Raw genomic sequence first — 16,318 nt, forward strand, 5'->3', positions numbered from 1 at the left:
TATGGCCCGAGAGAATCTCGTCAGGCACCCTGTCAGGCACCATGCCATCATCAGAGCCCTCATCCACGTCTGAAATGAAGTCCAGATGGCGGTAAGAAGGCACAGAACTGGAACCAAAGCCATGCTTGACCTTGGCCAGAGCCTTCCTAGGTGGTTCCCCCGAGCCACGGGGTACCCCCGTCGACACAGCCCCGAAAGGCGTCGAGTGAATCAGCGCCGATGTCGAGAAAATCGGCGTTGACGACAGACGCCGACAGCATCGACGGGCTCCTCCCTCGAGGCCTGTGTCGACGCCGAGCATGTCCCTTGACATCCTGTGCGCCAACGACTTCCTTGGAGGCGGAGCCTTAAAAGAGTCCGTCGACGACCTTGGTGCCACAGGCGTCGATGTCTTCCACGAAGACTTCACAGACTCACTCGGTCTCGAGCGTTTTGAGGATCGGGACCGGGACCTGGACCGGGCATGTCGAGAACGATTACCCTTGTCCGAGCGGGACCTTTCCCGCGAATCGTGACGACCACCCGAGCCCGAAGGCGTGCGAGTGGCGTCTCTCGGCTGATGACGACCGACCCCACTCGGAGGCGCGGACGGACCAGTGCCCTGCGATTTGAGAATCGCCAACATTTTCTTCCCGAAGGAAGCCCATTCCTCTGGCGTCGCATGCTTGGTGGGGTAAGCGACCCGCCGACGGGCAGAGTCCTGGATGAGTACGGGGAAGGCGACCGATGACGGCGCTTCCGGGAGTGCCTCGAAGAGGCAGAGGAGTGGCGAGACCGACTCCAAGACCGAGACCCACTGGACTTCCGACCACGACGTGGAGTGTCGCCCCTCGAGTCGTCCGTCGAAAGCCCCGCAGACCTCGACTTCCGGGGCTTGGACACCTTACCTACCGATAACTTCTTGCGCTCCCGCAAGGCTTTCGACGTGAGCGACTGGCAGTCAACACAGTCATCCGTGTCATGGGCCTCCCCGAGGCACCAGAGGCAGGCGTCGTGCGAGTCTGTGACCAACATCTTGGACCCACAGTCCCCGCACTTCTTAAAGCCCGGACGCGGGGTGGAAGACAAGGTAGACATCTTCACGAAGAATAACTTCTCGGTTCTTCGAACCTGTTCGTTTGTGATGAACAACAGAAACTCCAAAGAGTCGAGGCGTACCGAGATCTCCGAAGCGAACACGTTCGTGGAAAAAACAGAACTGAGGCTACGGGCGTTGTGCGTCCTACTTATAACATCCAGTGACGTTGGCCGTCGGAGGTGGTCCTCGAGGGCGCCGTGTCGACGTCATTGACGCAGGAGCCGAAGATTTTCCAAAGCAGCACAGCTGTGGTGATTACTGTCATAGATATGGAATACGTCGGAGGACCCAATCCCCTCCAATTAGCGGGCTGGTGCCCAAGAGAGTAGGTACAGCTATGTCCAGCAATGCGCCTTTTCATGTGGGAGAACTCTTAGCGCAAAAATGCCAGACAGAGATACGGTTCCACTCACCGGAGTAGGCCTTTACAATAAAAGGTTACCACTTATCCTCCAATTACAGAGGGTACTGGACCTGGGGCGAGTGATTCTGCCCACAGCCGTTGGTGCCGTTTCCTTACTTTAACTTCCTGGACCAGCTACTTACTGTACTTGAGGCCAGTTAGCCCCATAATAATTTCCCCTTACGAGATGCAGGAGTCGGGCACCCTGCGATTAGGTCCTACTTCTTGCTTCCATTAATATTCTTTACTTGCCCCCCTTAAGTTTGAAGCACAAGGGGGAATAGCACATCGTAGAGATTTATGCACAACTTGTATTACAGTTGTGCACATGAGCTATGGACATTTACAGCTTGCATACAGAGATATATATTTATCCTCTTTTTCTATATGGTTATTTATACTTTGATTACCATACTGTTGCGATTGTAAAGCAATCGAAGTATAGAGCTAACGCACATCTGTGCGCAGTATGACTACTAATGGCCCCATCCCACACCAAGAGGGTGTCCATGCAACGTGGCACCGGTGCGCACGTGTGCCAGTGCCATGGTAACTATATACACAGTGTGGGATTGGGCCGCGCGTCATGCAGACGGCTGGCTCTGACACCTCACTGTATTTTAATAGGCAAGTGTATCATTTAGACATGTAGATCTACTGACTTACTACGACAGGGGACTCGCTATATAATAACCTTCGGCGGCAAACACCGTAGCAACTTTCTAAGCACATGTACCTTTATTTGGCATTGCTTAGTCCCATGTGGCATAGGAACACCGCGCATCCACTCTTGAATGTACGGTTTGTTAGCGACTACATACCCGGCATCTCAGTACACAGAGGAACCATGAAAGATACTGACTATACCTTCTAAACAATATAGTCTTGGTATCTAATACCATACGCGCGCTCCATTCCACGCCCACGTAGGAGATAGGTTTAGCTCCATCTTGTTACTCTTGCACTCAGATTAGACCCAGAACTGCATTGGAGGACCAGATATATCGGACCCCTGTTCTTAGTACTTTTACACCTTTGCTTTCTCACTCCTTACTAGAAAACGCAGCGTTGAAGCGGCTGAACTGCATTGATGTTACCCGGCATCTGATCATTCCATTCCAGCTGGGTGAGTCACTTACCTTCTCTTTTAATACCACCTTTCTCTGAATAGTTTTTTCAACCATGCATTGTGACACATCTCTTGCTTAACAGGCAGGATTCCCTTACATCCTTCGGCCCCTATTCGTAGTGATTCAAGGTCAGTATACTTTAGACCATAGAACGCCTTTGAATTGAGCTTTTTGGGAAATTGGACCCAACTAGTTCGCTTATTACCCTTTAGGCGAACACAAGAATATAAAAAGGTTATACCATGAAATCCTATGACACAATGTGCTCACAGGCCCGGACGATGGATTTATATGTATCCGAAATGCGTCAGCATTATTGATCCAAGAGGAGCCCGTTGGATAATCTTAGCCTATAATGATATGCTACAAAACAAAATTGTGTTATTACTCTAGCACAAGACAGCCGCTGCCTGAGAAGCTCTGGTAACGGGTAAGCTAATCCTTTTATTATCCTGTTTCCCCGGTCTTTGGACCCCCTGACTGTTGGCATTTGTGAACGTGCACCAATTCTAGCTCCCCCGGACAATCCTGTGCGATCTGCTGTTGCTTCGGGAGGTTCGAGTGCGAGAAGGGTCTGGCGGCTCGCTGAAGGAGTGGGGGAGGGGCGAAACTTGGTGTTGGAAGCGATCCTACCTGCCGCCAGCGGAGAGACGAGCTGCCTGAGGGGGCAGAGCCAGCCCAAGTGGAGCTGTCATCGGGCAGACAGGAGGGTGCCGGTGGAGAAGGTGGACAGGTTAACGCGGCGGTGGCAGCGCGACTGCAGCATACGCTGAGGCAAGAACTGGCGGAGTCGGCGCCCGCAGCTGAGGGTAGCGGACCTCTTATCAGCGAGCCTGCGGATCTGGCGGGCCGAGCCGTGCCCGGGGTTGGTCTCTCCCCTGCCGCCCTCTAAGGATATCCTTAGTGCTACTATTTTCACCGCCACGCAGCCTGCAGCTCGCCCTCAGCCTCGGGGTGAGCCGGACCCATACAGTGCTAAATCCGCTCATGATCTTCATGATCTATGGTGAGAGGAGCACTCTACTGCTAGGGAGTGTTACGCTCACTTGGCTCCCACAGAGGCATCGATCGGAACTGGACAGCTGTGGTCTCCACCAATGTGACGCGTAGGGCCGAGATGACGGACTGGACTGGCCCACCTAGCTTAGTTTGCTTGGCCCGTAGGAATATTCTTCTGCAAATGGAGAAAGGGAATTAACCACCCGTGGAGTTGAGCGTAAATCCCCCCACCCCCGCTGTTCTCCCCACAGATCGCCTTTGATGTCCCCTCTTATAGTCTCACCTGATGGTTTGAAAATATGAGCTCTCCATCCTGTATTGAGCGCAGGGGCGCGTTGCTAACCAGTTGCTTCACTGGCTCGAAGGAATTGGTGAGTTCCAGAACAATATTGACTCAGAGATTCCCGGCAAGACGCCGTAAGTATAAAGTTCGTAAGAGTTCAAATGCCTGACTTTCACTCTTGTCCGATTCCTTGCAAGTTGCAGCTTGACCCTAATGAAGAGTTCCTCGTGGCAACCGGTAGTATTCTGGTAAGGATTTGTATTTTCCAACACAGTTCGATAAAATAATGTCAATATGTAACATGTTGCTTTCTCCCTTATTCAGGCGCTGAGAGAAAGTATGAAGTCTTGGGGAATAATACCTCCAGCGGTAAAATCAGGTAAGTCTATCGTGGTGAGGAGGGTTCCCCTTGTTAGTCCCTTTGTTTCACCTTGCTGTCCTTTTGTTTCCCCTTAGGGTCGGGGTTCTGTGTAGATGCAGTGGAAGCTGCGCCGACCCGTGAAGAGGAATAGTACCCCCGGTGGTAAAATCAGGCAAGTCTATGGGGGGGTAACTAATATTCCTCTGTGTATTCCCTTGGCTCACCTTGCTGTTCTCGTCTTCTCCTTAGGTGCCGGAGTGCGGCGGGAACATGCAGGAGGATGCGGCGGAACGTGAAGATGCTGCGAAGGCTGGTGAGTTCAGCGCGGCGCTGCAGCAGGCGAGGCGACGCGCATAAAATAATTCTTTCTTCCAGCTCGAAGGCGCGATGGATCGGGAATTCAGATAAGGATTAAAAGGTATTGCTCTTGTTCTAACCTTTTCTCCTTCTTTCTCCCTTTTTCTAGGAGCTCTAAACTCGAGGCGGGCGTGGCAGAAGGCTGGATGCAGACTTGCAGGCACAGTGAGCGTTACGCTGCTGGATGCAGAATAACGTGAAGCGTGTGCTGCTCTTCGGGTGTGATTTAAATAGCCTCCAAAGTAGTCCCAGGTAAGTATTCCTCCCCAGCCCCGCCTGAGTAAAAAATAGTCCCTAAGTAAAGTAGTCCCTTCCAAGCCTCTTTTGGCTGGGAGCTCTTGCAGCATGGTCTGCATCAGGTACGTTTTAATCTATGAGCCTGGCGCCTATGGCACCAGGACTGACTCTCCTTATGAGCCTGGCGCCTATGGCGCCAAGACTGGACCCAAATAGCCCCTAGCAGGGGTTGTTGGGCTTGCTTAGGTCAACTTGATGCCTGCTTCCGAGGTGGCTGGACGTGGTCTGGGTTCCCGGGGGTAGGCATCATGACAGGGAGTTCACCTTTTTCTCTGGGGTTCACTGCAGCTCCTCCGGGATTGATTATATTATGGCTTCTGCTGCAGTCGCCAGGTGTGCGGAGGGAGCTAGGATACTTCCGCGTACCCTCTCGGATCACTCCCCTGTTCCGGTTCACATTAATGGTACTGCAGACCCCTCTTCTCCGCCTCAGTGGCGGTTTCGAGCTGCATCTCTGGAGGATGAGGTCTTTCGTGCTGGCATAGAGCAAACATTTTCAAGCTAATGTGGGATCAGGGCCTAGTCAAAGTACAATTTGGGAGGCGTTTAAAGTGTACATTAGAGGGTGCTGCATATCTAGAGAAGAGGGGATACTTAAGGCTTTGAGGGGGTCCATGAGGAGATTGGAGGGTGTTATTAGAGACTTAGAGGTTAAGCAAAGCTTCTGATGACCTAAGAATACAAGACGAACTGAGGGCCTGCAGGGAAGAATACAAACAACTAGCAGCGAGAGAAGAAAAATATCAGTGAGACCCTATTATGGCAATGAGATATGGGGAGGGGGAGCGCCCGAGTAGAACACTGGGCTGGGCCATTAGAACGGAGAGGCAAACTGCCCCCATAACTGAGATAGTGGGTGCGGATGGGAGACCATCAAAGATCTGCGCGGGATAAATAAAGTGTTCTAAAACTATTATGGGCAACTGTATGGCTCGCGCTATACATATGAGCGAGATAAGTTAGTGGAATATCTTGATGAGTTAGCGCTGGGTTGGCTAGACAGTGAGCAGGGCGGAGCGCTAAATGTCCCCATTACGGAGGAGATTTGTGAGGTTATAAAATTGCTTCCCAATGGTAAGGTGCCTGGGTCGGATGGCATCACTGCTGAGTTCTATAAGGCCTACATTGAGATTGTGACCCCCCCCCCACCTGTTAGAAATGTATGAAGATGCCATGTCCAGAGGCTCCCTACCTGAGTGAACCAGATCAGCATTGGTGACCGTGCTCCCCAAGCCTGGGAAGGATCCCCGTCTGCTGGCATCTTATAGACCACTGTCATTAATGAAAGCTGACAATAAAATATTAGTTAATCGAATACTGCCGCACATGCCGGCTTTGGTGCTTCCGGACCAGGCAGGTTTTATCCCATGGTGTTCCACCCAGTATGACCCAAGGCGCGTATTTGCGCTGATGCAGAACGTTAACCCTGAGGTCCCAAAAGCGCTGGTAGCGCTCGACGCTGAAAAGGCGTTTGACTCGGTGGAGTGGCATTTCCTCTTCGAGGTGTTGAAGCGCTCGGGCTTTGGTCTCACCTATATAAACTGGGCTAGCTCCTTTATACTGCCCCGTGCGCAGCTGTGTATACAAGCGGAGTGGCCTCTGAGTTTCTTTATCCTACTCTGGGTACAAGGCAGGGGTGCCCATTTTCCCCAATTTCATTTGCTCTGGCCATGGAACCTCTGGCTTGCCATATTTGGGAGCGTCATTCCCAGCAGGGCATTTGTGTAAATACGCATCGAGCAGTAATTCTGCTCTATGCGGATGATATCCTTTTGTATATTAAGCATCCCAAGCATAATTTAGCTCCGTTAATGCAGGAAGTGCTTAGGTTTGGGGAACTATCGGGCCTGAATATCAGTTGGAATAAATCTGAAGTTCTTCCCCTGACGCCGGGATACAGCAGAACGATATGGGTGACGACTTTCGATGGTGTCCAGGGGGGGAATGAAGTATCTGGGCATCATTGCCTCTACCGAGGTCAAGACATTGTACAGGGACAACTATATTAAAGTACTTGAGGCACTAGAACAGAGGGTCGAGTCATGGATCCTCCTCCCCATCTTGCAGGCAGCGCGACTGGCTTTGGGGAAGATGGTCATTCTGCCCAAGCTGCTATATGTTTTTAATAAAGTCCCAATATGGCTCCCCAGCCCTTACTGGTCACGTGTGAGGACGATGATGTCCAGATTCGTGTGGGCGGGTAAACAACCTTGCATTGCTTATGACACCCTGATGCTGGCATATGAGCATGGCGGTCTGGAGGTGCCGGGCATGTATTGGTACTTCTTGGCAGCGCAGGTGCAGTACATAGCGGGCTGGGACTCCACGAGCCAGACTCGCCCGCACGAAATGGCAGCGAAAGCGGTCTCCTTCCCAAACAGTTTAATGGGAATGTTGTGGGGCGGGGGGTGAGTTAGTTGGAATAAGCTGGAAAAGTGCAAGAGAGCAGCAATTTGCTGTTGGCAGCCTCAGCCCGGTGGGTCCGTTGGTTGGGCTTGGGGTGTTTTGCAGTCCGTAGTCGTCGTGTGCTGTTGTGCAAGTCTATGTGCGGTTTGTTTTGTTGTTGCAGTATAGTGAAGTTTGTGCCGATTGCTGCGTATTAGGGTTGTGGTTGTGTTTGGTTAGAGTTGGAGCGGTGTATGCAGAGAAGAGATTGTTAGAGGATTGGTTAGTTGGCCTTTCTGTCCTTGCAATTGTGTCTAGGTGTGATGTTTGCTATCATTCACTATTCCTTCTGAGTGTGTGGCGCTTGCTAATTTCAAAATTTTGTCTAGATGTGAGGAAGGCTAGGGATCATGATTCCATTTGGGTGTTGCACTTGTCAACATTAACAATCCTGTCCAGCTGTGACGCAAGCTAAAATTGAGAAATCCATCTAAGTGTGGTACATGCCAACATTGGCAAGTAGTTAGGTTAGTACGTAATGCAGGCAACATTTAGAGTCTAGTCAGTATTGAGTAGATTTAGGCTGGTGGTCACAAATCTCTAAGTATGCGTAGTGTGAGGCTATGGAAATCCATAAGAATGAGAGGTAAGCTAGAGTGGCAGGGGCTTTTTGGAGTAGAGTAATTGCTCTACACCCAACCCATGCCACACTTACAGTTTTTGTTGGCGTCTGTTGACTTCTGGCTTCATTGGCTTCCCCTGCTGACACCTGCAGACACATCTTGGAGCCGCTAGTGTAGGTGCCGCCCTTTGTCTCGGGCCCTTAGCCAGAAGGGCTGCCAGGCAGAGGGGCCACAGCAGGGCGTAGCCTTGCCAACCTGGTCTATATTCTGCTACGCTCTGCCCCCTAGGGCCCACCACAGCAGTCTGGGCTCCCACTGAGCCTCCCCTCTGCATCTTCCACTCAAACCTACATGCGGCTCTGCTGCAAGACTTCCAGGCCCCATGATCGTTCCTGCTATATTCTGGGCCCAGCAAGGCACTACAGTCTTCCCAGTTCCTGGGATGTGCCCTGAGCAGGTCTGCAGCTGCTCTGGCAATCAGCTTCCACATCCAAAGGGAGGAGGCACTGAACAGAGCTATGAATAACAGGGGAAAGTAAAAGGGCCAACCTGGACTGCTGGAGAACCTTTAGATGGTGGGCATGTCAGGCACCACCAGCTGGTTAGGTAATGGACTTTTTTTTAATGCAATTATCTCACCCATCCAGTCTGACCATTGGTTTTTCCAGTAACAGAAGTCCACCTGAGAACACACAGGACAAGATGGATAGGGGACGGTGGGGCATGCCTGTGGAATATTGTTGGGCAACCAAGAGTGAATCTGCCGTATCTAGTCTGTGGTGACAGAAGGCCCTTGCATCAAAGAAAGAGGAGCTCAAGCAGGATATGGCGATGTAGGAGGATGTTACCGGTTGGTTGGAATTGCCACACGTTTCACTTTGTTTTTCAAGGTACATGCGAAATGGAGTCCAATGAACCTTAGATGTGTTTAGCTGCTGTGAGAAACCCAAGGGTATTCTCACTTCTTTTTCCACTGGATCCTCTGCTCAGGTGGCCAGACCACAGCCATCACCTTTGGATCCAGTGCCTGGGGGTGGACCAGTGCAGGAGGATAACCTGGGTGGAGGGACCTTAGGAATTGGGAGTGGGATGTTTACAGGTGAGACGCGGTAGTCCCCTTTCCCCAATAACCAAACATCCTATTCTTTCCCAACCCTAGCAAGCTATTGTGAATCTTACACTCTTCAGCCTCCCCAATTGCGAAAACCACTAAAACCAAGAGGAAGCGGGGGAACAGGGCTATGAAGATTGCTCATAGGAACCAATGTACCATGGATATCTATGGGCAGTCTCCATCGTGTCCCATTAACAAAGACAGGCAGAGTCAGGCCTCCCCTTTCAACCACCCACACCTGAAACTGTTTAAAACCCCCTGCCAGTATAAAAAGCAGAGCACAGGAACACACTGAGCGTGCTAGGGATGCTGGAGGGTGCAGAAAAGCCAGAGGGAGACCAATCGTGCTGGAGAGAACCTGGCAGGCCTGGAGGAGGAATAACTGCCCATACACTGGACCTGTGTGTGCTGGGGAGGCTGCAGTGGGAGCTGTACCTCCAGGGAGCCAAACCAGGGGCAGCTGGGGTTGCCTGGCGGCACCCACATCAGAGCTCCTCCCCTGGGTGAAACTGGAGGGCCCAGGCCTTTGAGGGGCAGGTGGTAGGAGCCCTAACTTCAGTCAAACACCCCCTTGTGTTCCTGTTGCACACAAATCGCAAAAATGCGTTTTTCGGAGAGCTGGTGAAATGGGAGCAAAATACAATGAACTGCTTTCTGGGATTTCTGGGACTGGAAGTCCAAAACCATTCCTTTCTGAAAACAGAGGGGTCTGAGCCTGGCTGAAGGAGACTTGTGTGAACATTAAGGAGGGGTCCGAGAACCCAAAGGGCTTTTGGGAAGAAATGGAGAGGACCCGGAAAGCAGAGTGCAGAAAAGAAGCCTTGAGATACCGGAGGGGAAAGCGGAGCTGAGACGCCGACTCAGTGCTGGAGAGAGGCTGTGGCTAGGCTAGTGAGATGCATCTCCAGCAAACTAGGATAAGGCAAGCTGCAAGCTGCTGGCGATGCACTGACTGAAGGCTAAATAAGAACTGTAACCAGTGAGTTTCAGAGAACAAAAGAAACCTGGTGCGTGGAAGTGTCAAAGGAATAAATGTGAAATACATTGAAGTGGTCATTCAGAGGTTAAGCAAAGGCCTCACACAGTCAATAGTCTGATTATCTAAGGAAGAAGGAATTGTGAACAACAGGTCCGAGCCCGGCTGAGGAAGATCTGGAAACGTGTGAATAAGGGGTCCGATACCGAACGATGGAGATCCATGGTCCAAGCCCAAAACTTGTGAACTTTGAAAAAACTTCAAGAAGAGAAGGAGCTTTGTTTTGTATGTGTCCAGGCATCCTGCAAACAAGACACTTTATTTGGGGGGAAAAGATTTTGTCAAAGAAAGCCCAAACGTATGTCCTGAATTGCATCTTCGAGCTACAGAATCCTAACTGTGTTCGAAGCTTAAGTGTGCCACCTTGTCCCATGCTGAAAACATGGGGAAAGGAACATTGAAGTCATTCTGACCTATTATTTTCTGAACACTCATTTGCATACATCATTTTCCCACACCATTTGTATTTAGAAGTAAGGATTGGTAATATGTTTATTAGTATAGGCCCTTTTTATTTTGACAAAACTCCCCTATGACCAAGTTATTTTTACTTTGATGGTTGTAGCTTGCTCCCATCCTTAAATTTAGGGTTAGATAGGCATTCATCCAACCCTTTGAAGTTCAATAAAAACCCTTGAACTGGGATCACTTGAGTCTGTCTTCACCGTTTGATACCATGCCTTCCTTACACTCCATAGAGTAGAATGAAGAAACAGCACAATTCTCACTTGTGTCTCTCAGAATTGTTAATGTACATTACACAGAAATAATTTTTTTTTTCCTTTTAGTAGGCCCACAAAACGTTCAACAAACTTGCTCAAATGTCACAAAAGACTTACCCAAATTGCAAGGTTTACTCTTTTTCCTCCGATGTTCAACTTCTTTGTTAGAAAGGAAGCCTGGGAGAAAGCAAAAAACTAATGTTAGCATCAACTCTTACAAAATCCCAGAGGCACGGATACAGGGAATCAGCATACACCTTTAAGTCTTCATTAAAAGTAAAGTTAAAACAAACAGTGAGCAATTCAAAAGGCTCTGGCCAGGAGCATATATGCTCCTTTAAATAACCAAAAGGACCAAGACCCATCAACTATTGCTACAACTATGGGCATTTCAAATGTCTTCATAACCGACTGTCCAAACTTCACACCCTTATTTGTGGGGGGGGGGGGGGCACTTCAGGAATGTGCACAATTTTGCTTCTGTGTTCAAATTAGAGGCAATAGCTTATTCTCCCTTGAAGAATTTGAACCACAACAAATAAAATGCATTAGTGCTTGCTTGCGAGAACAAAGATTAACTAAAAGCTCAAAAAGTTACAACTGGCGAAATTAATGTAGTTATATTTTTATATTTTAACATTACAAGAGCAATGCTTGGATTTTGATCAGCAAAGTGCTTGCCGCGTCTGAACATTCGCCCAAACTGTACAGAAACTCCTAAACAAACCATCAGTGCAAACGGTCCACCTCCAATCTATTGAAAATGAAGATCTACTGTGCTCGAGTGCACATGGTAATTACCACCACCCCAGACACAAACATGCTTTCCCACAGTCGTACTGAAACTAATGAAACTCATGTCCCACAACATCAAAATGCACATTACACAAAGAAAATCCCCATTTCACATTAACCACAGAAAGCAGTGGAGACTAATGGGCAAATTCCGCAATCCCATGTGACAATCTCTACACAAACAAATGCAAAGAGATCCAAAAACACAGCCATTCTAAAGAATTTAGTCCCCACATGCCTATTATAAACACCTGGGCATGCCTAGCCGTCACCTGCCTCAGCCCAAGTCACTTACCGCCCAATTACTATTTTAGTCCCAGCAGACATGATGAAGTCTAGCCACGTCCACCACTATGAACTATGCCCCCTTTCATTCTTCAAGGAATTACTACTATGAAAGCTAACTAAATATTTCCTTTCACTCTTCAACACATTACTGAAACTTGCCAAGGTTCCCAAAGAATACATCATCGCACATACCAAAGCTGCTCGCAAACGTTTCCTTACACCATAATGAGATAGACAACTTGTGCCTCATTTCCAACAACTCTTTACAGGAAAAGCTGCTACCCCGGATTGCCAGTTTGGAATTACTTCAATACATTGAATTAAATGCCTTGCTTGGCAACGCCGAGGGAGGCGTCTATCCCATGAAAAGTACCAAGTTTGCCCTCATCTCCCATCATTGATAACCGGAAAGAACAATCTGCCAAAAACAATTCAGGGACACAGATCGTCCTTGACCGATATGCTGCCTTTCTCGTGGAGGTCTACACAAACACAATCAACAGGATAAAGGAAGCCGGTATCACCGGGACAGTCCTCATTTTGCTCTCAAGAGCTCAGCTCTTTCCCTCTCCTCTTCACTAACTACGTCTCCACTGATGAAACTAAACTATTGATACAGAGTCAAGTTTTAAAACTATGCCAATGAAACCTAAATCATCTTCAGAGAGTCATCTCGTGTTAAGTCGGAAGAATACAGGAAGATAGCCACCTCTCCCCAAGGGAGAGCCACCACTTTTTGGAATAGGGAGGTGGAGCCTGCTACTCAACACCTCTGAGGGAACAGGGTATGTAGGATCCCTTTTGCAGAGACTCCCACTTTGAGGACAGAGACTCTGATAAATCCCTGTCACCATCCCTTTTCCCTTATTACTAATACCTTTATAGGTTATCCAGAGACTAGGTTTTACAATGAGGACATACACCCTTTTGTAATGAACGATTTGGCGCCTTGCCCGTGTCCAATCCCCTGTGAAGACTGTACGCTTTAAACATCTCCAGGGGGTTGAGCACTAATTTCTCCTCAGTCATTGAAGGTCCTTGCCAGACTGAGGAAGCAGACCCACGGCAGGGCGACGCATAGTCCAGTTGCGGAGTTGCATAAGTGACTCCTTGAAGAGTGTGCTGCGGGACCAAGGTAGACTAGCCTCCGCAGACTGACGTAGAGCCCAGTTGAACAGTCACATAAGTAGCTCCCCAATAAGAGAAATTCTAGAGAGCCAATGCCACTACGCTCAATATACGGAGATACGTGGCGGTTCAGCTGGCATGGAAGGCAAGTTAAAGACGCTAAGACACCCAGAGTGGCGACAGCAGAGAAATACCCCTGAGGGGGCACAGGGAGTAAAGAAGAGGGACGCCCCAGAGTGGGGGGGGGGGAGAGAGAGAGAGAGACAGACCGAGACAGAGATCCCTCCCCCCCCCCCCAGAGTGAGGCGTAGACAGGAGGGGAGCCCCAGAGGGGGCAAAGATGTCTGAAAGAACCCCTGGATGGGGGCGAGAAGAGACAAAGGAGGGAGCCTGGACTGGAGAGCTCTGTCAACAGTCCAATTCATCAAGAACTATTATTTAGAATTTTAACTATGGGCACAGAGGTTACTAAATCCACCAGGGTCGGTCGGTCAGAAGCATCGGCCAACCCTTCCACATTCCACCGCTCGCCTCAGTCTTGTTGATGGTTATTATTGTGTTTTGTTGAAAGAAAGGACTACATTAAAATAGGATTCCGGAGGATTCCAAGATGGCAGCCAGCAGAGGAGGACTTGTGTTGGTGTGTCTCACTGTCGGGCCGCGCCCATAAGCCAATCACCCTCTTGATCACGCCCCGATAACGGCAACATTCAATATACACAGGATGCAGAGAGAGATCTGGACATGGAAATTACCAACAGACATATTAGCTCGATAGAGGCAGCAATAAACGAAAAGATTGAAGATTAAATCACTGAAAATGACACAGGAGCAACCCCGCAGGATAATGCTTGGGACACATTCAAAGCGGTACTACGGGGCGACCCAATAGCTATAAAAACATGAGGAGACAAACAGCAAAACAGATGGAAGGAAGAATTATAAGGGAAACTAAACTACCTACAAAACGAGGCAATAAACCCCAGTAGGAAAGTGAAACTAGCCCTGAAACGCATACAAGGTCAACTGGGAATGGTGCAAAGCAAAAAAGCAGTACTTGCGCTCTTACGACTAAAACATAGATACTATATTAACACCAAGAAGGTAGACAAATTGCTCCCAAGGAAACTACGAGAAAAGGGGCGGAGGGCAGCAATAATGAAATTAAAATACAAATATGTCCAAATACAAACTGCTACGGAGGAAATGGGGGAAATACTGCAGGACTATTACCAAACCCTTTATAAATCAGACGAACCAAGTGGGCAGAAGTAATATCTAGGGCAGCTTACTCTCCCCAAGATATCAGACGCAGATGAGATGTTACTAGACAGGGATCTCCAGGTGGAGGAAGTCCTCAGTGTAATAAAAAAAAAAAAACTAAAAACAAAGCACCGGGTCCAGACAGTTACCAGGACGTGTTCAATAAAAAATACCAAGAGGTGCTAGCCCATAAATTAACCAACCTGTTTAATAGCTTCAGGATCAAAGGGAACATGACTAGCTCCATGAACTAAGCAAAACTAGTAGTCTTCCCCAAACCGGGAAAGGACCCAACTCTCACGGGGTCATACCGACTAAATAGCCCTAATCAACCTGGATGCAAAACTATACATGAAAATCTTGGCGGAGAGACTTGCACGATTTCTCCCGAATCTTATAGGCCCTGACCAATCGGGATTCATACCTACAAGGCAGACTGCAGACAACACACGCAGAGTGAGCCACCTTATCGAGAAATCAGAGCAAACCTACATGCCATCCATCCTCGGGTCTATCGACGTGGAGAAAGCTTTTGACAGAGTGGAGTGGTCACAACTCTTTCACACCATGGAAAGCATGGGATTAGGGGCGTACTATATGCAAATGGTCAAAGCTAACTATAGCACACCCTTGTTGCAAATTGCCCTGAGCGGAACACTGTCGAGACAGTTGGCCCTGAGCAGAGGCACCAAGCAGGGATGCCCACTTTCATCCTTACTATATGCCATATTAATGGAGCCGCTCTTGCTCAGGATTGGGGAAACCCAACAAGTGAAGGGTATAGTGATGGGGGGAGACGAACATAAAACCATGGGCTTTGCGGATGACATGCTGATAGCATTAACGTCCCCAGAAAACACACTCCCGGAACTGATTAAGGAACTATTGGCTCCATCTCCAGAATCAAAACAAACAAAAAACAGAAATATTAAACTTAACAGAGGACCCAGCAATTGTAGACAAGCTGGCCCAATCTACTCAATTAAACAACGCTCCACAAGGGATTACTTAACTAGGGATCAAACTAATGTCCTCAATTGAGCAAATGTATAATGCTAACTATCCGACACTCCTGGCAAGTTTAAAAGCAGACCTAGCGAAGTGGAACCCTCTTAGCAACACGTGGTGGGGGAGGATAACAGTTATACAAATGCCAGTCTTACTGAAAACACGTATTTTCAAATGCTGCCGGTGAAGATCCAGAGATCGTTCTTCAGGTAACTGAACAAAATGGTGAGCACATTTGAATGGAAACAAACCCCCAAGAAATGCGATGTCGACCCTAACAGCGCAAAAAAACAAAGGTGGGTTAGATCTCCCCCACTTTCGTAGATACTACGAAGCAGAACAACTAAGGCTTATGAAGGAATGGGTAGCGCAATCTCCCCAACACATTTGGACCAGACAAGACAGGGCGGTAGTAGGCTCCCCCTCTCAAACCTACTATGGCTAAACAAATGTTACAAGACAAAACCAGAACTATTTATCGCTACACAGTTGGCCCAAATGCACTCCTGGGGGGACAATTGTCCCAATGTAGTTCATTCAATCACAAAATTGATAGCCTCACCTGCAGTGAAGGCAGGCGTTTGCTTCAATGTCAACACGGTTTTAGCATTCAAAAGTTAGATCAGAATCACATTTCAATGAAAATTTATATTGACATTTCATAAAAAGTGATCACAATGGTATTTATTGTTATTCAAACAAAATCCTCAACGTCGATATCCTTCATATGTTAAATCCAGATAAAGTCGAAGACCATAACGGTAGGCATACACATAATGGACAGACGTGCTTAATACCTACAAACATAAAATAGTATCCTAACTAACTTGGTTAGGTTTGAACAAACTCAAATTCACTGGTTGCTGCAATATGTGTATAGATTCCAGTGTTTACAAATATTTACACATGGGTCTCCCACAGTTCATCATACAATCGTTATAGCATCAAAATAGCTAATTGTCGCTGTTCATATGACCAACGTGTTTCGGATCAAAGATCCATCTTCAGGGTGTGAGCTATATGTTCCTAGTCGGTTTAACTTCTTTGA

At 48.4% G+C, this 16,318-nt stretch overlaps 1 protein-coding gene across 1 annotated transcript in view; it reads right to left on the reverse strand.

The window, feature by feature from the left end:
• RAB21 (RAB21, member RAS oncogene family) overlaps positions 1 to 16,318 on the reverse strand; it is a 368,664-nt gene that overhangs the window by 211,972 nt on the left and 140,374 nt on the right. The window contains exon 2 of the mRNA XM_069629386.1: positions 10,906 to 10,965. Within this exon, the coding sequence (XP_069485487.1) occupies positions 10,906 to 10,965 (60 nt within the window). The remainder of the gene's footprint in view (positions 1 to 10,905; positions 10,966 to 16,318) is intronic.

The sequence above is a fragment of the Ambystoma mexicanum genome, chromosome 12 (genome assembly GCF_040938575.1).
Source record: "Ambystoma mexicanum isolate Mex_15411 chromosome 12, UKY_AmexF1_1, whole genome shotgun sequence".
NCBI lineage: Eukaryota > Metazoa > Chordata > Amphibia > Caudata > Ambystomatidae > Ambystoma > Ambystoma mexicanum.